Source organism: Crassostrea angulata, chromosome 7, assembly GCF_025612915.1.
Source record: "Crassostrea angulata isolate pt1a10 chromosome 7, ASM2561291v2, whole genome shotgun sequence".
NCBI classification, from domain to species: domain Eukaryota; kingdom Metazoa; phylum Mollusca; class Bivalvia; order Ostreida; family Ostreidae; genus Magallana; species Magallana angulata.
Window position 1 is genome coordinate 15,654,685 of NC_069117.1, and position 25,415 is coordinate 15,680,099.

The 25,415-nt window shown below is 34.4% G+C and overlaps 3 protein-coding genes across 5 annotated transcripts; 1 reads left to right on the top strand and 2 right to left on the bottom strand.

The window, feature by feature from the left end:
- The first annotated feature begins 2,760 nt into the window (after positions 1–2,760).
- Positions 2,761–11,393, top strand: LOC128156350 (zinc finger protein 208-like). Its single transcript, XM_052818449.1, has 9 exons — positions 2,761–2,877; positions 3,467–3,850; positions 4,524–4,668; positions 4,826–4,876; positions 5,646–5,750; positions 5,938–6,048; positions 6,665–6,787; positions 7,020–7,079; positions 7,498–11,393. Exons 2-9 carry the CDS (start codon positions 3,467–3,469, stop codon positions 10,860–10,862), a joined length of 4,344 nt encoding a protein of 1,447 aa, XP_052674409.1. The 5' UTR covers positions 2,761–2,877; the 3' UTR covers positions 10,863–11,393.
- Positions 11,394–12,952: 1,559 nt separating this feature from the next.
- Positions 12,953–19,894, bottom strand: LOC128156354 (muscle M-line assembly protein unc-89-like). Of its 2 annotated transcripts, none has more exons than XM_052818458.1 (5): positions 18,953–19,894; positions 18,479–18,620; positions 17,292–17,543; positions 15,385–16,179; positions 12,953–14,895 (listed from the first exon to the last, which is right to left on the bottom strand). In XM_052818458.1, the coding sequence occupies exons 1-5, from the start codon at positions 19,001–19,003 to the stop codon at positions 13,871–13,873; spliced, it is 2,265 nt and encodes a 754-aa protein (XP_052674418.1). In that variant the 5' UTR covers positions 19,004–19,894; the 3' UTR covers positions 12,953–13,870. The 2 variants fall into 2 exon arrangements, with proteins under 2 accessions (XP_052674418.1, XP_052674417.1); XM_052818457.1 differs by having other exon boundaries at positions 15,205–16,179.
- A 2,802-nt stretch (positions 19,895–22,696) lies between these two features.
- On the bottom strand, positions 22,697–24,288 carry LOC128156355 (uncharacterized). Of its 2 annotated transcripts, XM_052818460.1 has the most exons (4): positions 23,743–24,288; positions 23,376–23,502; positions 23,228–23,244; positions 22,697–22,824 (listed from the first exon to the last, which is right to left on the bottom strand). In XM_052818460.1, exons 1-4 carry the CDS (start codon positions 24,135–24,137, stop codon positions 22,797–22,799), a joined length of 567 nt encoding a protein of 188 aa, XP_052674420.1. In that variant the 5' UTR covers positions 24,138–24,288; the 3' UTR covers positions 22,697–22,796. The 2 variants fall into 2 exon arrangements, with proteins under 2 accessions (XP_052674420.1, XP_052674419.1); XM_052818459.1 differs by lacking the exon at positions 22,697–22,824 and having other exon boundaries at positions 23,197–23,244.
- Positions 24,289–25,415: the final 1,127 nt, after the last annotated feature.

Below are 25,415 nucleotides of genomic sequence, written 5' to 3' on the forward strand. Positions count from 1 at the left end.
CAAATGTTTTCTTTCATTTAAAGACACGATTTATGTGGCAGTGGCTATTATTTTTGTTGACAAGGATTTACAGTTTCAAATAAATCAACATATACTCAACTATCGCTCGCACTTTAGAGCCTTTGAATAATCATTTAGTATTCTCGAGTAATTGTCAATATCATAATCATAGTTATAGGATTAAATGTTGAAAATAGTCGTTGATGAAATGTACATTTGAGCAATAAAAGTAGTGCAATATCGATTTGTAGTGTAATTAGTATTTCACACTTAATAAAATAGGTCAGTCGACTGTTGACTATAGTTTACCAACAATAAATTATAGTTTATGATTCGTTAACTTAGTTTTCATCTGCATAACCATATGTAATGATAATTGTAACTATAGTTTACGAAATACTACATCCAATATTATATGGCTAAAATTCTAGGTTCAAATTTAGGGCCAAAATTTCAGTTAATCGTTAACCACAGTTTTCATCTGTAAAACCTTATTTAACGGTCGTTAACTCTAGTTTACGAATGCTAATCTTAGTTTCTGGGAGTTGATTTTAATCAACTCTCCTATGCAGTTACTCTGACAAACCGAAAGTGAAACAGTGTTTGGACCAAAGCACAAATCATCGCCGCTGACAAGAATTAGTTCTTGAGAATAATTGATAAATCCCAAATAATGTATGCTAAAGCATTGTTTTTCAAGAAAACATATTTATAAATACCTTGAAAATAGTCAGACTTTAAATGGTACGAACAATTTAGATATTTTTTGTAATTGTATGTATTCTTACGCCAGAGTTCAATATAGTCTCGTTCAACTTGATGCTCGGCTGTCTCCGTAAATCTCCGACAAGCAGAGAGTCTCTCTTGCTTGTCGGAGATTAACGGAGACAGCCGAGCGTTTGGTTGAACAGACGAGAGTTCAATATTGCTTGGATCTATAAATTTTCCAGAAATATTTCTATTGATTGAATTTATTCTCTCTTTAAATATAACTTAACATGATTCATATGGATTTTTATCAACATTCTTGTGTCGAAAAAGTCCGCAAATTCATAATATAAAAATGTGCGTAATTCAAATACAGATTAGAAAGTACCTGTACTTGTCATGCAAAATAGCATATCATTGATTTTAAAATAAATAAACATCGATAAAATCAACTCCCGTCAGTTCTTCGGTACTTCGATTCTCCCTGTACACAACTGATAGATTTTTTCAGGTATAAATTCACATATGTTAAATCTGTAAACTATAATTTACATTCGTTAACTATAATTTAGAGTTGTTAATCAGAGTTTCACGATTATTTATCAAATATATAAAGCTTTGCAATTGCAAATGGTCTTTTTCATTTTATTTTTAGTTAACACTTCTAAAACATTTTAGATGGGTTACAGATGTGAAATAAAGATAAACGACGTTAACTAACTAAGAATTTAAAAGTTTCACAGTTGATAAACTATTTAAGTTTATTAACTGTTAACTATATTTTGCGAACCAAAAACTATATTTAACTGTTAACTATAGTTAATGAAGCGTAAAATATAGTTTACGAATCGTAAACTCTAGTTAACGATTCGTCTACTACAGCTTACACATTCTGTAAAACCAAATTTTACGGGTGTGAACTATAGTTCTCCTTGTAAATCAACGTTAACCATAAAATTTTCTGGTAAACTTTATAACTTGCATTCGTTACTATACTATACTATACTATACTAGTAACTATAATTTAGACATACTTTCACAATCGCAAAACTCTTTTTATACGATGTACTATGGTTTGCAATCGTATTTTTTAAATGTTGATTATTAATAGTTTACAATGGTTTTACTATAGTTTACGACTGATAAATCTCCCTGCATATAACTTTATATATTTTGCTGATAAATATAGATTCACATCTGTAAAGTATAATTTACATTCGTAAACTAAATAGTTTAGAGTTGCTAATCATTGTTTCACAGTTGTGAAACAATATATTTAACAGATAAACTATGATTTACAGTCGCAAATGGTTGTTTTCATTTATATAATGGTTTTTTTTAATTATAGTTTAACTTTTCTGAAACATATTAGATGATCGCGTTAACTATGGTTTACAGTTGTGAAATATACGTGAACGTATTTAATTTTCTGTCCGTAAACTATAGTTTACAACCGATAAATCTAGTTCATGGACTTTGTTTTGTTCATTTGACGTGCCATATTACATATACGTACTTAGTGTTTCTATAAATAGTATTTGAACATGCATGAGTCCACCGTTCCGATTTCAAACAATAACTTAAATGATTTCTCTAATGAATCACACAGGATATGAATTATATAAGGAAGCCATCAATGCAGAAAAAATCCGGTATTGTCCCCTAAATATACTTTTATCAAAGTACCTGAATATTTACATAGGATTAACTGGAACACTTTAGAATAGGTTAGAACTCAGTACTGATGAGCACATTTTTGAAAATGAAAAAGTAAATACTAGGAATAATAATAAATGCTTTGATGGAAAGATTTATTTAATCATTATCAATAGAAAACCCATTAAAATTTTTAGAGTTGATTTTTATAGATAAAGAGCAAAGGGGGTAACTCTTCAAGTACATGAAAAGGTTATTCTGACATTGGGGCACATTCGGCTCTTCCATACTGTTTCTTATATCAAAATTAAGCCCATACATAATTATCTGTCATGCATCAAGATTCATTGAATATTGAGCTACTTCGGATCCGGAATCCACCAAATTAGGTTTTCATATTATTTTTGTTTCACTTCCGCCCAATGCATCGCGCCCATGATTAGCGAGATTTTACTTTAACGGCGTCTTATATTCTTTTCAATGTCTGGTATAACCAAATATAGATGACAAGAGGTGAGAATTATTTTTTATTATATCGCTAAATGCTAAGATAAATGTTAACAGCTTTAATATAAGTGTTGCGGTAATTAGTGTAACCTTTATGGAGAGGTCTGTTTAGCGGCCTCGTTATCAAAATTTCCGCTTTGCATACTATAAAAATCATTTATTTCTGAACTAAAAATAAAATATTTCCTCATTAAATCATGCAATTATTTGTTTATAACCAACTATCTATCCAAAAAGGGTGCTTTAGTATTTATTTTTGAGATGTTTGATAATGAATTTTTGAAATCTACTCAATATGGTGTCATATCCCGTTGGGTGTTTAGGGCGCAAATTGTTGTGGCCTCTGAGGGTCGGTCTGTTCAACGACAAAAACGGAACCATATTCTCCAATAATGCATAGCCTCACAAAGATGATTAGAGCAAGATATTAGAGATTTGACCTCCATTAATCTGTTCCTTAAATATTTGACACTAGGATGAAACTTTTTATGAAATAAAATAATAAACTATTGCTGTCTATATAGAAACAATTACAAATTTGGGAATAATTTCAATAACGTTATATTTTTTAGAATTTTTTTTTTTTGCTTAATAGATGGATGAGAATCAACAAAAGGTGGTCGTACAACAGACAAATCCTCAAGATGGGGAGAAATTTGTAGTGGTTTCAATACCTCAGGAGTCAGTGGAGAATATACAGCTAGAAAGTCAGCTAGATTCAGAGAACGTATCACTGGAGAATCCAGGCACAGCATCTACAGAGTCTGTGGCTGTGGAAGCCGTGGACCTTGGAAATCCGCTACATCAAGAGACTCTGTCTTTGAAATCAGCAGATGCTCCTACAGAACCTGTGGCACTGGAAGCTTCCAGTAATGCCACCTCCTCTGGAATGTCCCTAGGCACCCCATTATTGCAGTGGACTCCTCAACAAACTATGTATACCAGTGCAGAGGCCATTCAACAGGACATTCAAGTTCTGGTATATTAATTGATTGTTTTTTCATCCCCTCGCACAACTTGTTGCAAAGGGGATATAGCATTGTTGCTGTACATGTGACAGTGTGTGTATGTTTGTCTACTTCAGCTTATGGGCAAGATTCAAAGGAAACCCTAGCATGAATGTTTATTAAACTTTGTTTTAGCATGGTAAAAGGTCAAACCCTATTAGTTTTCAAGTTAGTTGGTTAAATATTTATTAAAGTATCGTTAAAATAACGGAACATTTAAACAAGATTTTAAGGACAAGTTGACAATAGATACTTTTGGTTCACTTCTGTGAAACAAGAGTGAATTCAAAGTAAACAGCTCAAATCAACAACTTGATATTTTGGGAGGTTTAGATCTCGTGAAGGTAAGAAAAAACCGTTTTGTTGTAATAAAGAGTTAGAAGAATGTCCAAAGTTAAAAGTTGAAGCAGACAGGAGATTAAATTCATCCCATTTTCTTTAAACTACATGTATTTAGTACCTAAATAATAATGCATTTTCCTCCACAGTATTTCATGTGCGAGGGGATGCTCTGCTTAGTGGCGCCTTTATGTTTTAAATGTTGTAAAATAATTTGATGCATAAAAAATGGTTAGTTGAAGCTATTTTTTTTCATTGTGTCAGGATCATTTTAATATCTAAATAATCATCTCTACCTTTTTATAGCTTGGAAAGCTGAGGGAGTATGGACAGGAAAGTTTGCTTATCACAGCTGATAAAGAAACAATACGAATGGATGGGTCATCAGGAGGCAAAAAATTTATAGAAGACCATGAATCTGTTGCCAGATCATTCCATGAGAAGTGTTTTGGTAAGAATTTGTATTTGGTGTATGATTTCAAGATTCCAAAATTTAAAAACATAACTGCATCTTATCCCTGTACAAATCAGTTCAGTGATACATGTATAAACATCTGTACAGGTAGTATTCCATCTGTCTTTATTATTATTATATGTTGTAATTACAGGTAATGAACTTGATGATGAGAATGAAAAAGGAACCGAAAATAATGACAATGGTAGGGATAATTATATTTTTGTATGTTTGTACATGTAAATACAGTTGAACTTCAATATCTCGAACACTGATATCTCGAATACAATGGATATGTTGAAGTGATTTGCAAGTCCCAACTTCATATTTTTTAATTAAAACTCTCGATATTTCGAATACTTGGATATCTCTAAGTTTTTAAACAGTCCCATCTAGTTCGAGATAACGAAGTTTGACTGTATTTGAAGGTTTCATGCATATAAGGACATATATCAGTATCAGTATCATGAGTTTATATATGGCATTATACGGGTACCCGTATTCACATTTTCCAGTTTCATAATGTATACTCCAATATATTTCATTAGTGACTATTTTATTATTTAATCATACAATTGCTGAAAATTATATGAATAAAGTAATGAGGAATCATTCTTCAAATATCATGAGGTGATCAAATAAGGTTGGGTGTGATCAACTCTATCGTAAAGCCCTTCAGGCAGGGATTTTATCACTCCAACTATATTTGATCACCTCTTAGTACCGTTACTCAAAAAATAATTCCTTATTCCTTCAATAACACAGATTCATTTTTAATTTAGTTTTGTTTGATACAGATTGTATACTTTAACTCACTGATATCATTGATTTAGTTTTATGTCATATTGAAGAATGGAAGGAAATTGAGTTTACCCTGTCTCCTCCTGTCCTCTGTAAAAAAATTATTTTTGGCTATGTTTGTTTTTATTAAAATTATTCAAGTGATTTGAAATGAAGTTCATATGAATTTGCAGAGGAACCTTTCTTAGAGACAGCAGCACAAGAAGATGGAGTTGAAGAGTCAGTTGGATTGACTCCAAAGAGGAAACGAGGAAGGCCTCCCAAACAGAAACCTCCAGGTATTGATTTGGAAAATCATGCATGGAGTACTATGTTAAATGTCTCTCAGCCAACCATAATTTATCTTAGTCAAAATGAAAATCAGAATCAGAGTAGAGAATTTCTTCCTCTCAAAGTTGAAATCTATATAATGATAAAACAATATCCATGAAATGTACAAACAGGTTTTTCATTTTTACCATTCAGATGAACAAAAACCAGACTCCAGCAAGGAATTGGACAACGAACCTGAGGAAAAAACAGAGACGCCTGTTACTGGCAAAAAAAGAGGAAGGCCAAGAAAATATCCAATCACGGGTAAGAATACAAAGTGATACTGCTGAGATATATCAGGGATGTTGCAACAGATTTCAGCTAGGGTTTATGAAGATTATGAACTACAACTTACTGGTAATCAAGAAGACTCTGAACTTTTGATATCTAATGATGTATAACATATACATGTAGTTAAATTTTTCAGTTTGTGAAGTAGTTCTGTGAAAATACAATTGAAGAGTTTTAAATTGTATTGTTTTGTTATGTTTGAAAATGTTTAAGACACATGTTTTAAGTTCTTCATATTGAAAACATATACATGTACTGTGGAATCATTAGATTTCGTGGTGACTCAATTTCCGTGGCATTCGTGGGTACCTTTCATCCACAAATTAACATCCTCCACAAATTAATAAATTAGGGTAATAAGGTCATATTTCCTTTGTAGGATTAAGAGGATACACGAAATTACATCCCCACAAACCTGTAAAATTTAAGCAATCCACAAAAATTGGCCCCCACGAAATTTAATGATTCCACAGTACTGTATTTTAAAACTTAGGGATTTAGTTTATCAACAAAAGCATGATAAAGAGGATACAATAGAAATTATTATATTTTTTTATGCACAATACAAAACTAAATGTTGTTTTAACAGTGACAAAACCCACTGATTCCGAACATTTGGATAAACAAGAGTTGGAGGAAACTGAATTTAAAGAAAATCCTGAAAAGCCGCCTTACACTGGGAAGAAGAGGGGGAGGCCAAGGAAACAGCCAGGTATATACCTCTTACCAGTGTAAATATTTTGAAATATACATATATAGACAAGTTACCTGTTTCAATGCTAAAATTGAAAAATGATGCAGCTAGTGAGGACCCAGGCCTGATCTTAATATATTATATAACAGATATCAATTAAAATTCAAAGCATGTTTATTTTATTCAACTCAATGCAATGAAAACATGATAAAAGTACATGTACTCATAACAAATACTTGATTTGTTACAGTGGTGTATGATCAAGATAAAGAAGATACTGACAGTGGTTCAGGAGGAATAAGGAGAAGCAGTAAGTGTACCACAGTCCCTACAATTCAAACCTAAATTCTGTCTTATACTGTAAACATATTATATTTGGCGTGTACGATATTTGGCGGAAATTAGTTTTTTAACAATTTGGCGTGGATTTGTATTTGCGTATTTTTGAATGTGACTATCCTTATACATATATACATGGCATTTAGCGATGTTCTTGATTTAGCGGAAGCCGCAATCCGCCAGTAGCGCTAAATTAGAATACACAGCTAAATGTAGTACATTAACAGTGTACTTTAAAGATTCATATTTAGCCCATCAAGTGTGTTTATAGGCAGCAGGTTCCAATTTGTTGTTTTTATTTTTGTTTACAATTGCATTTTACATTTTACAATTTGATTACATTTAGATTTAATTGAAAATGAGCTTTCATTCAGACCATTTTTTTTTAGATCGACCAGTGAAAAGGAAAGTTATTGAATCTCTTGGCTTTACACCACCTAAAGCAAAAAGAAAATCGGGGGTAGGCTATTCAGATTTGAAAATTAAGAGAATGATACAACCTGAATACATTAATGTTGAAAATACCATAACTATGGAAAATGACCAAAGTCAATCCACTGAAAACGATGACATTGGAACCATCAGTGAAATATCAGGTAGTGATAAAAGTCAACCCAACGAACTCGTATGCAGCCATTGTGGATTTTCAGCTGAAGACCAGGAAGTGATGGAGAATCACATTCGAGTAGAACATCCAAAAGTTTGGGCCCAAATCTTAATTGATGATACCAAAATTCTATTGGCCCTTGGAAAGGATCCACACAAGGTTCAGAGGTCTAGACCGGGAGCCCAGGTCCCAAAGAAAGAGGCCCCAAAAGAACAAAAACCCAAGGCTGTTATTAGATATATTACCTCTGCTCAAGGTGGGAAAAAGAAAAGAAGATCAGATGGACCTAGATCTTCTGGTCATTATAGCTGTACAGTTTGCCAAAAGAGATATAAAACCATCTGTTTACTCAATGCGCATATGGGGTTGGTTCATAAAGATAGGAGATATGCCCAGATAAAGAGAAGAAAAGAGCTCTTAAAGTATAAGCAAAGATTGATAGCATTGAAGAAAAAAAATGACCAGAATAAGGATGGTGAGGATGATACAAAAGAAAGAAAGAAAGATGAGGAAGTTGAGGAAATTAAAAAAGAAGCTGAAGATGTGGAGGAGGAGGAGACTGTAAGCGAGATGAAAGCTGAGGCTGGAGAGGAGGTAGAGAAAACCCGACGATCCAGGAGGTCCACACGAAGAAAATCCCGAAAACTTGATGATTATGAAACCGATTTACCTGAACTTTACAGATCTGATGATGAAGACATAGACATGAATGCACACTATGATGATCCCTATGCTTGCCCTCTGTGTCTCAAAGAATGTCACAGTGAAAATGGTTTATCTGAACATTTAAAGAGGACCAAGCATGGAGAGGTTACAGTGACTCCCTACCCATGCCTGACCTGTAACAGGTTCTTCGTGGACTTTAAAACACTGGAGCTCCACATGACCCAATCAGGTCACATGGGAGAGGAGATGGGGAGCCTGGATGGGGAAATTACAGTAACCAAACAAAAATCTGTATCCAAAAGAGGAATCCTCCTATATGTCTGCTCCTTGTGTAAAAGAGAGTTTGTAAAAGAGGAGAACTGCCAGAGTCATTGTGCATTGAAAGTTTGCAAAAAACCCTGGAAGAAATCTTGTCCCATCATCTCATGCAAGAAGCTGTTTTTTGAGAACAATATGTTTTTTCAACACATGTATTCAGAACACAAAAGTGAGTATCCTTTTGTTTGCTCAGTTGAGGGATGTAAACGGTTGTTCTTCCACACAGCAGCGCTCAACTCTCATGTATCTGCTCACAGTGCAGAAAAAGATGGCCATTTTCCACCACCGAGACCAATTGAAGATGGCAGGAAAAGATGTGGCTACTGTGGCATGCTGTTCACATACAATGAAAACCTTCGCCAGCATGTCAAGAAAATTCATGACAATGAAATATTTGGAAAATTCAAAGAAATGGTGGAGCACAACAAAGCTGCAGAACCATTATCAACCAACAAGAAGTTCCTGCAGGTTCAAAAGGACAAGGAAGAAGATGTAGACAAGATTGATACCTTTAAAAGAATGGACAAAACTCAAGTAACCATCCGCAACCATGTTAGTGGGGAGGAATTCAAATGCTACACTTGTGATGAGACCTTTAGCCACATTGATGATGTCGGTGACCATATGGTGGACACAGGACACTGTGGACTGCCATTGAATGCATTGAATGGGGCAAGGGACATCCGGATCCGAATTCGTAATACAGGGGAACAATGCTATGTCTGCACTCTGTGTAAAATGGAATTCAAGAAGAAAGAAACGATAGATAAACATGTCCAAGATGCCACCTGCAAGAAAAAGTACAAGAGATTGTGCCCAATAATGAGTTGTAGAATTCTTTTCAGAAATTTCAACTATTTCAAAGCACATATGTCTACCATGCACAAGGATGAATTTCCTTTTAAGTGCCAAGAATGCGGTAAAGAATTTGAGCAGACTACGGCATTGAATTCACACAGAAACTCCCATTACAAGGACACACAGCACATCCAAACAGATGTATTGAATTCAGACACCCCAATGACTTGCCACATTTGTAAGGAAAGATTCAGAAATAACCGAGAGTTAAGGGAACACAAAGAGAAAGCCCATGAAATCCAGAGAAAATACATGTGTGACATTTGTGGAAAGAAGTACAAGAGGAAAGAAAACCTGAAAGATCATATCTTCATGGCACACGAGAGAGACCCCAGTAAAGACTTTGTCTCATGTCCAACTTGTGGTAAAGCCCTCTCTAGCCGTAGATCTCTGAGATTCCATTTGAGATTTGCTCACACTGATGCCAAACCATGCGTATGTGAGATTTGTGGATACAGTACCAAACAGCTTGGAAACCTGGCATTCCACATGAGGAATACACACAGTGATGTCAGACCGTATGAATGCGAGTGGCCTGGTTGTACAAAGACCTTTAAGGACAGGCAACTATGGCAGAGACATACACAGAGACATGAGATTGCTGCTGGTAACCTTGAAAAAGCCAAAACATATGGACCCATTTTTACATGCAAGATATGTCAGAAAGGATTTTGTGGCAAGTACAATTTAGATAAACACATGGTATGTCATGTAAATGAATTTCCATTGAGCTGCAACTTGTGTGGTAAAGGAGTGAAGAGGATAGGTAGTCTGCGAAGACATTTGAGAACTGTACACCATTTTGATCCTAAAACCAATACCCACATGGAACCTGTCACCACAATCAGAAAGCCGAAATCTCTGATGAAAAAGGAACCTGTTCGGATCAATCTTGATTTAACATCAGCCTCGCAGGAGGAGCAAGAGTCCATTGAAGCCGATTTTAAAGAACTGGAGTATCAGCTACACACTGATGCTCAGCAAAAATACCATCAAATCCTGAATGCTTCCATTGAAGTGCCCTCCACCTCTGCAAGTGGATCAGCTTCAGAACAGAAAGGCAGGGACTACATGTCAGAGGCACAGAGTCAGGTCTCTCTCCTCGAAGGTGGAGCCAGCATTGCGGAGAATGTCATAGAAGAGGCAGTGGACGAGTCCCAGATTATTATTGAGAATGTTGGGGACCAGTACATCATCATGAATCCAGATGGAAACATTTCCAATCTGGAACAGCTTGGAAGGGATATTATTCTTGCAGTGAAAAATGATGATGGAGTTGTGTGTTTACAAATGGTTGGAAAGTGAATCTAGTGAACTGGACCTGAGTATTCTTCAGAAGTTGAACATCTTTTGATGTTCTTTTGGGTTTGTGCATATTTATATTTAGAAGTTTTTGGATTTGTTGTAAGCATTAAATGGTTAATACTCTGTCCCAGTTCTGAAGAACACTATCAATAAATAGCAACTATTTTTAGAATAGTAATAAAAATAGAAAAATAACATCCGTTGTATATTTTGCTCAATATTACTCGGTTAACTATAAGTACTAAATTACAAGGATATGGATTCTTATGTGTAGAATGTGACTAATAAGGGCTCTCTTGTTTCCCTCTTTTCATTCCAGTTAATGAATGTAGTTGTACACTGTATTACACGTAATTACAATATGGAAAGATTTAGCACAGACTGAAAAAGAATTGTTGTACAGTACTAGGACAGAGGGATAATTTGTTCAGGATGTTTTGTATTTAGCTAATTATATGATATGAGATGTTTTGGTGTTGTTAGATGTATATTTGTATTACTGAACATGTTAATAAATGCATTGTTACAGTCTGTTTTAATTACTATCACGTTTATTGAGGTACCAGGCTTTGAATTTTTTTTCAATTATTTTTTATTATAGAAGCTCAAGGATTAACGCACAGAGTAAACTGATTAATAAATATCAAGCTCTAATTTAATATTTAATGTCGGAGCTAGATATGGCAGACTTGAAAGGGCCAAAATTCCATGAAATATTATAGAATCAGAATTTCCTGGTAGTGCACACAATTACATATCATGTCCTTAAGCTTTTAATGAATGTTTGACTTGCATGGCCTGGATTATGAGCAATGCAGTATTCTGAATAACTTTAGACAGGCCAAGGGTAGAGCAGATATTAGAAGTACCTTGCTTTCCTTTTTTTTTTCCTTTTTGGAACTTGGAGGTTTGGCCATAATTATTTTACTAGAGAAATAGAGTGTTGGTGCAACTCATTTGAAACCCCTGAAGAGAATTTCATAAAACAAAGAAAAAGGGAGCAAGCTCACAAACCCCACTCTATTACTTGAAAATGCTATACTTATGATGACTATGGCACACCAAATTCACAAAAATGAGCTTAACTTGTTTTCATGATTGATAAACTAGATTTATGAGTTGTAAACTACAGTTAATGATGTTAATATTTCACATCTGTAAACCATAGTTAATGTGATCATCTATGTCTCAGAAGTGTAACCTCTTATAACACTTGTCTTTAAAAACAACCATTTGCAATAACGAAACAGTTTATAAGATAAAATATAAATAATTATGGTTTGGCAGATATACTTTAAATAACATCAGTTTATAGCTATTGTTAAGAGTTGTTATAATCTTAGTTTCACAAATTAAGAAACTATTGTACATGTATGTTTATCAAATAAACCATGTTTTGCAATCACAATTTGTTACTGAATCGGTGTAAATTATAATTTCCACTTCTGAAACATAGATAATTATGTTAACTATGGTTAACAGATGTGAAATATGTTAATGCGTTAGATATAGTTTACCATCCATAAACTGCAGTTTACAACCAATTAACCTACCAGGTAATTAATAGACTGTGAAATTACATTTACTAATTTGACTCATTTTTGTAAATTTTTGTGTGCCATACGCACTGTGTTTTTATTAATGAGAAGATGTGCTGACTAAGAAAGACCCCGGACTGACTAACAGATCGCAAACACTTCAACCCCTTCAAATTTGTTGCTTGGGGCACAAAGAGGACTGTAGAGATGTGCAGAGTTGCAGGAAACTTTGATTAAAGGTTTTTGGAGAGTTATGCCCCTTTCAATGAGGTGTCCAATTGATTTTAAAATGATAGGGGAGCCAGGGGTATACAAGTTGGCTCACTTCACCAGTAATCTCTCATTACAATATAGGTTATTGTTTTCAAAATGTGTCATCATCTCAATGATAACTGAACAACAGGTACATGGTCTTGCTTTCATTGTATGTACATGTACTTTTAATTTTGCAGTCCTGCTACAAGTCTATACATGTACTAGTAATAATAACGTAATCAAACCTTTGAGGCTAAAAACACCATATACAAACCAATAAGTTAAAAATATGGAACAAACATTTGCTATCTTTTATTATTATGATACAAAAAATATAAATTGAACACATTAATACATGTTATTTTACAATTCAACTATATTTGTTTAATAGGGAAGAGTGTCCCAATATTTCTCTTTAATAATTTATAGTGTCATATTATATTAATGCATTTACACGAAAAATTGAGATCAAATGACCTTGGGTCAGTATGATAAAACACAAGATTTATAAGCTTGGGCATAACTTACGTTCCACGTAATCCAGCTACGGTGGATGAAAAACAGAAATGAATAACACTTTCAGGAGGGTATAATTAAGATGAAAATAATGCCATGGATACCAGTCAATAAGTGTAAAAAAATATACTGAAACAGATAAAAATATGAACATAATATATGACTTGCTGCACTGCGTCTGCTTAAAAGTTAAAATGTTCAAAATGTATGTGTATAATGATAAAAAACTCCAAATTTCTGTTAACAAACTAATGGTTAGTTTCCAGTAAATATCTGTGAAACAGTGGGCTTATGAGCCGTAATTGAGCACCTGAGTTAAATACATCCCTGTGAAAGCTATTTAACAATACATTAATATTTTGTAGAAGAAATAAAGCCTATAAAAGCTATCTTTCCTGTAGACTTACATGTACATGTATATTCTTCTTAACTGGTCTTGATAAGGGATGATCATGCAAAGTAAACATATAAAGACTATCTTAAGACAGAGGGTTAAATATACATTACATTGGTCTTCAGTTGACATTTTGTTAAAAAAAATATAAATTTAAATAATGATAAGATAATAATATATAGACAATTTCACCTTAAAAATATACATGATAAGGATATGTGTATAACTGGGGGGGGGGGGGGGGGGGGGGGGGGGGGGTGAGCTTAGCCTTTGAAAAAAATCACCAACAGTAAAATTTTCTCATTCTAATTCTTCTTTTGTTTCTTTTTGGCCATCTGCACTGCTAAAGCTCTTAAATCTAAGCTAAAGTTTTTAAAGTCTATAACCTTTTTCCCAGTACCAGCCTTTGCAGTATTGTTACCCTTACCCTGAATGTTTGAAAGAGGTTTAGAAGTTTTCTCTTGTTCACTCTTTTCTGATACAGAGGAACATGTTTCCATATTTGTTACAGCAAGGGGCTTTGATTCTGTACAATGACTGTCAGAGGTTTCTGTTCTAGGCTTTTTTGGCTCTAAGATTTGTCTTTTACTTTTTGGAACTGAATCCTTTTCAAATTCACTTGAAGTTGTTTCTACTTTTTCTATATTTGGCTGCTCTGATATTGAAGAAAGGTTGTTATTGTGTGCATTTTGCGAGGCAGCTGTTTTGAATTCTTCTGTGAATTTGTCCATGTTCTCCTCTGTAAGCTGTACTGATTCTTCAATGCCTTCTTCACTGGACTTTATCAGATCTGCAGAAGACATACTGGTTACTTCAGGAGTATTTTTATGTATTTGATAATTAGTTTTCATTACTGACTTTCCAGGCTGCTGAATATCTGTGTCTGGGATCTTTTCTAAGCTTACTACCAGGTATTTCTTCTGGGTTCCTTCTACATCATTTAGTTTGCAAGGAATTTTTGGGGATTTAGTTTTGGGAGAGTTTTTCACATCTTTTCTTGCTACCTCTTCTTGTTGTTTACTCTTAGGCAAACTTCCTACATGTAAGTCCTCCGAGATCCTCTTTGATGCTTCCTTTGCTGAACTTATACTAGAACTCATGTCTGGAGAGGTTATGTTTGAACTTTCCTTCTTAGATGTCTCCATTGATTCTTCTGTATCATACAATGGATCTGGATACTCCATTTCTGCCATCGGTTTCGAGCCACACTCACCATCACATTGTACAGCCAGTTCTGCTGGAGATTGCTCAGTTTCATCAATCATTTCTACCTTTATCTTTTTTTGTGGTGACCTCATCAAGGGCGTTGTATTCTTTCTCTTTTTTGATCCTGAAAAAAAATAAAACAGTAAATTGTATTAAGCCACAACAACTGGGTACCAGCATTATAAAGACTAAACATTTTTTAAAACTTTTGAATTTAAAATAGGATCGCCTTTTAGATATTTCACTGCCAGTGAAATGATGTTGGAAAGAGGAGTAACAGGTACCCGGTACATGTATTTTACTGAAAATAAACTGCATGTGGAAAGATTCAATATCATACTTAGGGAATCTACTTATAATTTCATATATCAGTACAAAATAAATCATTAGGATACAATGCAAATACTGATGTGTCAATGTACTAATAAATTACCCTTTGCAGGAGATTTCTGGGTTGGGCTTTGAGTGTGGGAAGATTTCAAAGGTAAATCTTTATCTTGAAAGGTCTCAGTGTTTCCAGAGTTAACCCCCTTCTCCAGTACATTACAAGCATAATCAGGGGTTTTCTTTGTTGGTGAACCAGATGTTTTAGAATTATTTTTCTTAGTCTCACCATGATTTTCTGTGTTTGAGGGTCCCTTATCAGGTTGTGTATCATTTACAACTTTTTTATCAGATCTAGTAAAAGATTTCTCTTCATCTGGTTGTTTTGATTTCCGAAGTTTGATATCACTAACAGAAGTTCCTTGAACCAAGTGAGGATCATCTTCATTTTCACCTAAAAAGGAATAGTCACTAAGTTCTACATCATCTGATTCCATCGGTTCTGGGATGTCCTGATCCAAGTCAGAGTCATCTCCCGCTAATGGACCAGCCATAGATGTCCCCTTAGCTTCTTCTTTACTTTGATCTGATTCCTTCTCCACATCATCACTGTGTTTACTTGTGTCCTCACTATCCATGTTGTACTTAGAACCAACCTTGATCAGTTCATCCGTATCGCTGTCTTTAACTTCACAGACAGCTTTTGACGTAGCAGTGACTTTTTTCTCAGGTTTGGTGGAATCCATTCTTGCCCTACTAACACGAGATTTTCTAAGGACAATTTTTGGGGACCACACAGGAGATCCTTTCTTCTTTCCCTCAGCCATGTCCTCATCAGAGTGTTCTATGATGGTGATATCCGGTTCATCATCACCTGGTTTTTTAGAACTTTTTGAGTCAGCATGGTTATATTTCTTAGTCACATCTAGGTTAATGCCTTTTTTCAGAGACTGTCCTGATTTCACCTTTATTGGCGATACTTTGATTTGAGTAGATTTGCTGCCTTTGCATACTTTTACTTCAAAATTCTTAGGAATATCTTGTTTCACATTGGGTTTTACTTTGGGTCCAATGAGAGAATCAGCTGCAATTGAAATTAATACATGTATAGTATTCCTTCTTTATAACTGAATAAACATGGCCATATTGGATGATAAAGCTTCCTTAAATCATATCTCAGTATTGACATTGACCCTTCAAATAATGATTCCTCTGTACTCATTCATAAATGATCATGAATATTTCTATGGGTAGATATATAGTATGAACATGTTAAAAACATTTAGAACAAGAGATGATTGTGAAACACTTATGCCCCCTCCCTTGGAAACATCCACAAAGAAAAATGAATGGAAACTGCAAATAATTATCCAAAATCAAAGTTGACCTGGATAATATTATGATAAGTTTGCACACCAAATTTCATTTCAATAAGTGCAACCTCTGTGAAGAAAATGAACAGAAACTGCAAATAATTGGAATTTTTATACGGTATGTCAAAGGTGCATAACCCTAAAGAAAATTGTCCGATAGTACCCAAAATCGAACTTGACTTGGATATTACGGTATTATGATAAATCTGCTTTACCAAATTTCATTTCATTGTGTAACCTCTGCAAAGAAAATGAACAGAAACTGTTGGTGGACCGACCAACAGAGACAGATGGACAGCAGCAAAGCAATATTCCCTCCCTTCTTCCAAGGGGGGGGGGGGATAAAATTATATGCTATCCATCAATATTAATTAAAAAAAACTTTAAATCAGTTTTTTCAAATAATCATAAAATCTTTTGCTAAATATGTTGCTAACTGTTACAAAATTGTTGCTAATTGTTTTTGCTACATGTTACAAAGTTTCTGTAGTAAACTGTAGTAAAATGAATTTAATAATTGACAGCAACCACCAGTAATCAGTACTAGTCAAAACAAGATTTTTATTTGAGCAGAAAAGAATATAAATATAACTTTTTTAAAAATGATTTTCAAAAGTTACAATTTTTGCCAAAATGAAACAAAAATCTGTGACAATTTTTTGCATGTGTCAGTTAGTTTTGGCAATTTTTGGTGGTACACATAATTTCTTTCATTTTTCCAAAATATAAATATTTGCAAAATAAAGGTAAAAATATGACATCATGAAAAAAATATTTTATACACAGAATGAAATCAATATAACACTTGTTTGGAGTTTGGTACCGTTTGGCCGTCTGATCCAGCTGTTTGAGGAATAGCTCTGGTCGGCAATATCAAACACTCGGAAGCTGGAACTCCTTTTTTGTTGGAATCTTATGTTAGATATCTCTGTCTGGTGCTCTTCTTCATCATTATTGAGATTGTAAACAGTGAAGGCAGGTTTGACATAAACAGGGAATTTCCCAGATGGTTCTTTGCCGAAGGAAATCTTCTGCTTCCATAAAGAAGTGCAGTTTGAAGATTTCACTGGACTGTCTTAAAAAAAATTAAACATTTGTGTTAGTTATAACTATGCATCTACAATATAGTTCAAGCTATTTGTAATGATATTTGAAATTTTATTGCCTTAGGTTTGGCTTGTGCTTCAAAGCCACAAGTAACTAATGTACAGGTATCTTACTGTCAACCAACTCTTATTGGAGGTGAAATTAATAAGCAATTAGTCATTATTTAAAAAATTAACTAAATTTTTTTTTTAAAAACAGAGCATATGAAGATAAAACTTTAACACATATGTACCTTAACTGGTTGCGCAGAGAAATATTCACAACTAGTAACATCTTACAAACTTCAGAAAATTATCCTGAACTCTGATAAAAGTTGGTTAACAGTATTTAAAATTTTACAGAAAGTATTTGATAGAATCAGTACAACAAACCAGTTTATAGCATATTTCAAGGGACCATAGAATAAACTTTGCTATAGCCATTATTCGTTATACATTTATAGGGAATCTGTAAGAAATCATTTTGTGAATTCATTATACATGTAGAATAATTAGCTGCAAGTACCGGTACTTCAAACCATCATAAGTTCAACATCATTGTTACCGTTCTTTACGAAAAATGTCAATATAACCTTTTCACTTCAAAAACTTCTTATTTGTATTTGAGTTTTTTTAATATGCATCTTAAAATTGCATGTATCTTGAAGGAATTTTGCAATAGAAAAATGTCTGTTATATAAATGATAAATGTTAGAAGTTGGGGTCTAAAAATTACTGTTATAGCCATAAATTTGTTATAACTGTATCCATTATATACTGCAATTTTCTATAGTTTTATATAATAACTTTACCAGGACATGAGTAAGAACTAAGAATTCTTTATAGCTGTAAATTTGCTATATCTGTGTTCATTATATATTCGAGTTTTGCTGTAGATATGTATTAATCTGGTCAGTATATGTACCATAGCAGTATTTGTGGAACTCCTCCGCTATGTGTTGGTTATCTTTCAGGAAATTCTTTCCTTTTTCAGAGCCAGTGACATACAGAGAATCCCCATCAGCAGTGATCAACAAGCTCTCCTCAAAGTCTGTCAACTTCAGCAACTGTTGAATACATACATACATCGTTTTCAAATATGAATTTTTGGTGCTGTTGGTTTTTAAGAAGAAGATTTTTAAAAAAAGAATCATTAATAGTTATTTCTCCTCTTTGAAAGGTGAGTGTCCCTTTTTCCTAGAATTTTAATCCCTTCCACCTAAGATAAATGATACAAGGAAGCTTTGTTGTAGGTTTGATATTGGCCTTATGGTTCTAGAGGAAAGATAATCACATTTAACATTTTGAGACTTAAAAGGGAAGCCAGACAACTCTTGATAATAAGAAAGATTCAAAAGGTTTTATATAATCACAATTTAACTACTAGTACTATAATTACCAAAGCATCAATCTTCTGAATGAGAAAATCTCTTGAGTTTGTTTCATCCATCACAGCTGCTGAAAGTAAACAAATAATGCTTAACCTTTGTCACAACATTTAGTATGTTAACATACTGTTGGTCAATCTGTTTATGTACAACATAAATTTCAGAAAAGTGGATTGATTATCCTATATATATCTATACATGTATATCTACAAATTTAAAGTTTTCACTTTAGCAAGGTACATAACTACTTCCTCAAACAACCTATTCATTTATTAAGACAAAAGCAATAAGCAAATATATGGTTTTGGAGTGGGGCTCTTGGCTGTTTTTAATTAATCAACAAATCATAGAAAGGAGCATAGAGTCACTTGTCCAATCCACCACATAGTGCATTTTAACACGAGTGGCTTGAAAATATAAATTGTAGCTTAAGGGATGATTCCTAAAAAAAACTTAAAAGATTTATGAACATTTTAATTTCATTAAAATAGGGATGAATATACCACCACCTCTCACAAATCCCTCCAAAAGACTAGACCATATTTTATATGATCTAGTTATATCCACATGGACGGCAATGAAGGATAATAAGAAAGCTGGCCACAATGTAAAATTAATAACACTGAAGAAAGGATCAATTACATTTTACATGTAGATACTACTGCTTAAAATATTATGATGGTTCTTTAAACTTTCATCAGGATAGCTAATTTACATATACTTATATATAATTCAAAAACAAAAATTAAAGTGGCATTTCTTTAAAATGGATTGTGTATGGAATAATGCATGTAATAACTGAATTGTTCACGGAATGGGCAATCAGTCCCGTATTTACATGTAGTTCTCTTCATAATTACACTATTGAAACTCTTTTTTTACTCTTTGATGTCACACAGACTAAGTATGATAGCTGAGTTTATGGCACAACAATATTAAATCTCACAATTGATTTTTAAGGCCAAACAAAAAAATATGTTTGTTTACTGTTACATGCTGAAAAAAAATAGGGTCGGTAGGTAGGATTATTTTTTTATTTTATTATTTTTTTTTTTACACAACTTCACTTTTGTTTGCCATATGGGCGATACACGATATCTTTTTTTCCAACTACCTGACAGTTACCACACAATGGTAAAACAGTTTTATATTTCTTTTTCAAATCCATATTGCACTGACTATCTTCAGTGGCACAATGTGCACATAAATCTCCTCTGCCAATACCACTTGAATAGTATGGCACTTCAATGGGAGAAATACAACTCATTTCAATTCTAATCTGAATAAATTTTGCTAAACTATGATTAGGGGGCAAAACAGGGGCCCCACAAGTGTAATCATATTCACTAAGGGTAAGAGCAAGGGTAAGTTCTTGTCTCTGGGAAAGTTTCTGTTTTGAATACAAAACACGTGGCTTTCTGCATTCAACACAGGTAACAAGGGCACGTGCATTCTGAGCTGTTATAACAGATTTAGTGCTTGAACTAATTGAAGAGCAAGGAGTGTCATTTTCAGTCTCCATTCTTGGATCAGTTGTGCTGGTAGCTGTAGCAGGAGCATCTGAGGACTTTCTCTTGGTCTTTCGAGTTTCAGGCAATTTTTTGAGGGAAGGTCTGTCATCCTCTGTAGTGGCGGTGGATTTGAGTGAGCTGTAGGGAAGGTAATGGTCGCCCGATTCATCTAGGACTGGGTCTGGTAGCCATGCAAGATTCTTGTTCTGTGGTTCCGAACAGCAACTGCGGTCTTCACATTTACGGATCTGAAAACAGTAATGACGCTGTCTTGTGTGATTCTCTAACCACTCATTGTAATCTACTACTTTGGAAGTATGGACTTTCTGTAGTTTTTCAATATTCATATCTGGAAAGAGCTCTCTTAGGTGCCTTTTAAGAAGATCAATCTCTTCTTCACTTACAGGATCCATTGCCTGCATTGGTTTGTCCTTAAGGGAAAGTCTGAGAAATCTATTTCTGACTGTAGACTGAGTGCATTCCATAGACTCTTTCCATTTAATCTTCAAGCTAGGATCATTTTCTGCTGCTGACCGAATATCTGCCATTGAATTACACTTTCGAAACTGTTTTTCTGTCTGTTCATCACCGCATTGTCTCTCCAGAGCACAGTTCTGTAGACCTAAATTTAAGACTGACATGATTCGTTCTGCAGGGTTGGTCCAGCTTTGACCTGGAGCACAGCGTGCATGAACAAGCATATCCAGATCCAGCTCTCGAAAAATACAAATGCTAGAACACTTAACAGATTCCAGATTATTACGCTGATCTGTACCACCATCTGTAAATCTGAGCAAAATTTTCTTGTCCTCTTTGACAGCTATTTTGACTAGGGATGCTGCATGGCGAAATGGACCAGATGTTTCAAACACAGAGTCATTCACAACATTTGTAACTTCACCTTGGACAAAAGACTGAGCAGCTGATTCAGGAATATCACATTTTAGATACACGGAAGGTGTCAAAGAAGCCTTTGTCATATCATGATCTAAGGCACACAATGTTGAATTTACAGGCACAATTGTTGCCTTTCCTCTCACTCCAGTAGACACTGGAGCTTTAGGTTCCCCAATAGACACTTTAGCTTTATCATCACAAAAAAACAGTACTGCTAAGTCTCTTAATTCAACAGACATTTCTTTCAAATACTTCAGCTGTGCAGCACAATAATGGGCATCTGGGTGGCTAACTCGCAACTGTCGGTGCTGGATTTTGTACTGTACATTAATTTTGGATGTGAAATTTAGTGCTTTGTGGGTATAAGGGTTGCGTGGAGCAAACTGCAACCGAACAAGACTAGCACTTGGAATAAGGTCATCTTTTTCACATTTTTCTTCTGCTTTAGCTATCATTTCCTTTAATGATATCCACTGAGACATATGACATACATTGTGTCTGCGATCGTCAGCAGCTGTGACTTCCTCCACAATTTCTTGAAGCTTTTGAAAGAAGTTATCAAATGCATGTGGTCTTCCTGTATTTAAGTGCCGCAAGTCATCAATAATATCAGTATTTCCAAGGGAAATTAGTCTTAGTCTTTCTTCCATTACAGGATTTGAAGGTGCAGATGCATCGTTAGTCAATGTTCTGTAGATAAATGTTTTCACAGCTGGTGAGATATGAGCTATGTTGTTGACCATTGAATCGAATTCTGCTCTCTGAGCTCTGGTGTGTACTTCTTTAAGATTAGAAGTGATCCTTTGGAGGAATCTAGCTCCCTGTGTAAGAATTACAGATTCAGGGCGACTCTCTTTTACTTTAAACATGCACACTGTTGTGACTTGTGGTCCTCCAGGACAGTATCTGATTATGTCAACAGGAACAGTGAGTTGAAGTTCATTAAAAAATCTGTACTTTTGAACAGAAGTGTTAAACGGTTCTTTAACATGCAAAGACTCATAAAAAAATACTGGAGATTCTAGCTGAGCTTCTCTCATAGCAGCATCAAGCAATGAATATTTTGATTTTATTGTCACACCACTGCTTTTATGTTCAACTGTTGCATGTTCTCCTATAGTGCGTACAGGATGTGTCAAAGCATGATATGATGTTGTTGCTTTCTGCTGTCCTTCTAAATACTGGCTGTAACACATCATACAGTTAGCAAGCTGTTTGAAATTATCATTTTCAGTCTTCCATTCAGGGCTAGAGTTGACAACAGGTTTCAACAATAAACTATAAATTGCTTCTGCATGCGTTTTTAAATCTGTGGACTTGAGTGGCTGACTTTTAAGTTTCTTTCGTTTCAAGTCATTAAATCCTTCATATTTGGAAAACACATCTGGAACTGGCTGTATATTCTTTTTATGTCGAGATGCTTCATCAATAACTGAGTGTTGGTTTGTCAAGTACCAAAGGGCATTGCACAGCACCTATTAAAAATATACAGGATATAAAATAGTTTGTACATAAATATGAAATTGCATGCTTCATACTTTACATATAAATGTTCAATAATTTTTGCAATGAAAATGAGATTAAGATAAAACATGAGATGAAGAAATAGAGTAGTAAATACTTTGTAGTGCAGTACTGAGATGAAGGATTATATAATGCAATATAATGTTTGGCAAATAATTTGTTTTATAATTTATACAGAATTTGAAAGCAATGAAATATATCAAAGCAAAGCAGACTAATTAAGCCGTGACACCACCACATGCCTTTCTAAGCTACATGTATCTGTATAAATACACTGATAGACACAATACACTATATGTTTATGAATTAGTATTTTATGAGTATTATTGTGATTTGTCTATTGAAATATTATACCTTCCTGACAAAGTAACCTGTCAAAATTCAAATCAGAAATTTACTTCACACTGAAAATGAGATAATATACAGATCAGTCTGATGGAAAACTTTTTATAGACAGTATAAAAGTAACAAGAAATCAACTTTTATTAATTACTCTAATTACCTGTATGAAGTAAGATCCATCAGTATTAGCTGTACATTTTGCAAAGCTAAGGTTTTTCTTTACGAAATCATCAACCAACATGTTGTACATCTCATCCTTTTTGTTCACACCAGCTTTCATCCCACTACTTGAGAAAAAAGAGAAATCAAAATTATCCAGGATAGATTACAACAAACTAATGTATCTATATTTCTTAATATATTGGAAATAATTGTAAAACTGACAGACAGAAAAATTTAATTCCATTTCTTAAGCCAGTAATTGTTGCTCGACTTTTCCCCTTAAATCCTAGCTGAAACATACTACAAATGCCCTACAGCATCGTGAAATTTGGTATATGAAAGTGATCAAACAAAATGTGACATACCTTGTTGCCTTTTTGTTAGGATAACCCCTGCCCCCAGCCATAAGAATTTGAAAGGCATTGCTTGCAGTTTTGGTTGCGTTTGAAGCTGCTTCGGTAATCATTTGTTTAATTTCGTCGTGTTCAGATGGTAAGCACTTGAATTCGAAGCACCGAATGTCAAACGAGGATATAACTTCACCGATGGTCAAACCTGGGGTAATGTCAAAACTATCTTTGCCTCCATGCTGCTTGCCTCGCACTTCGAAATGGGGAACCTTTTCATTCCCCCCATGATATCGTTCAAACGCCTGTATAAATGTCATGTTATTCGGCAATGCCGAGATCAACTTCATTTGTTTTATGTGAGCACATTCTTCGAACTCCAGAGAACATGTGGATGTTGATACCGACGCCATGTTTTTTTTCACTTTCGATTTCGATTTCAAACGCTTGACCGATTAAGATGAATATAAAAGTTAAACGTACCAACGCGTGACTCCCGAATTTCTAACGATGGAAAAAAATCAATTAGGGTCGGCGATTATATATAGGGTCGGTCGGGAAACCGTAAACAAACATATTTTTTTGTTAGGCCTAATCTACACATAATGGCTCTTGGCCTAACTTTTGTACAAGCTATGGCCATTATGATACTATAAGACACTTGCCAAGATGAATACCGGTACAGTAAAACACGGTTATAGCGAACACGCTTATAATGAATTGACGCTTACAGCGAAGTGAATTTCATTCCCCAAGTCTGTATTTCATGTTGTAAACTTGACGGATATCACGAATTACGCTTATAACGAAGTAAAATTGTCCGTCCCTGGGACTTCTTTATAAGCGTGTTTTACTGTATATGAAATACATGGTTACTCTCTTAAAATGTAAGCAATATTTGGGCAAGGGTAAGAAAACGTGACAAAGGAAAAGGTTTGCCGAGTCCTCTTCACGTACAAAATATCATGACTGGCATTTCAAATGAATTATTTTCGACATATATCTGTGCAAATATTTTCAGTTAAAACTATGACCAAATGACGTAAATGAGCAAAAGAGATTATGTCATATGCATTTAAACAGCAGATGAACACATTAGGAAATATTTCGGCGTTGTCCAAAAATTGCTTTTGTTCATTAAGTTACCTTTATTTGGTCAATGCAAGGGGTATTTACTTGATAAATTGAGATATCTAATCCAGAAAAAACCCCTGCACCTACAAGATGGTGATACTGAACTTAGACTGAAAAATCAATATAAAATATGGGGTCCCCAGACTGACTGCCTTATTACCAATATATTATCAGACTTTACAGAGGATCACTACAGTATATAATAAAATACCAGTTGGTGAAGACGATTTTCGTGTTGTCAATCTCCTTTGCAGTGTATATAATTATTTCTTGCATACATTCCCTTTCATTCAGAGTAGGCTGCTCAGCTATTATCTGATCAGTCGTCAGACTGTCGCTGCTTAATGTTCAACCGTCAAGACTTGCACCGTCAAGGTTTGATCATCATGATCATCACAGACAAAACTTATGGGCTGCGTTTAATAATAGACACTTCGATCTTTAATCATTCGATTGCCCCGATTCGTTTGACGCGCTCTTTTGGTATTAATATTCAACTTTTAATACAAAATTGACAATGTTTAAGCTCAGAAAATTAATAACTGCTTCTACAAGTC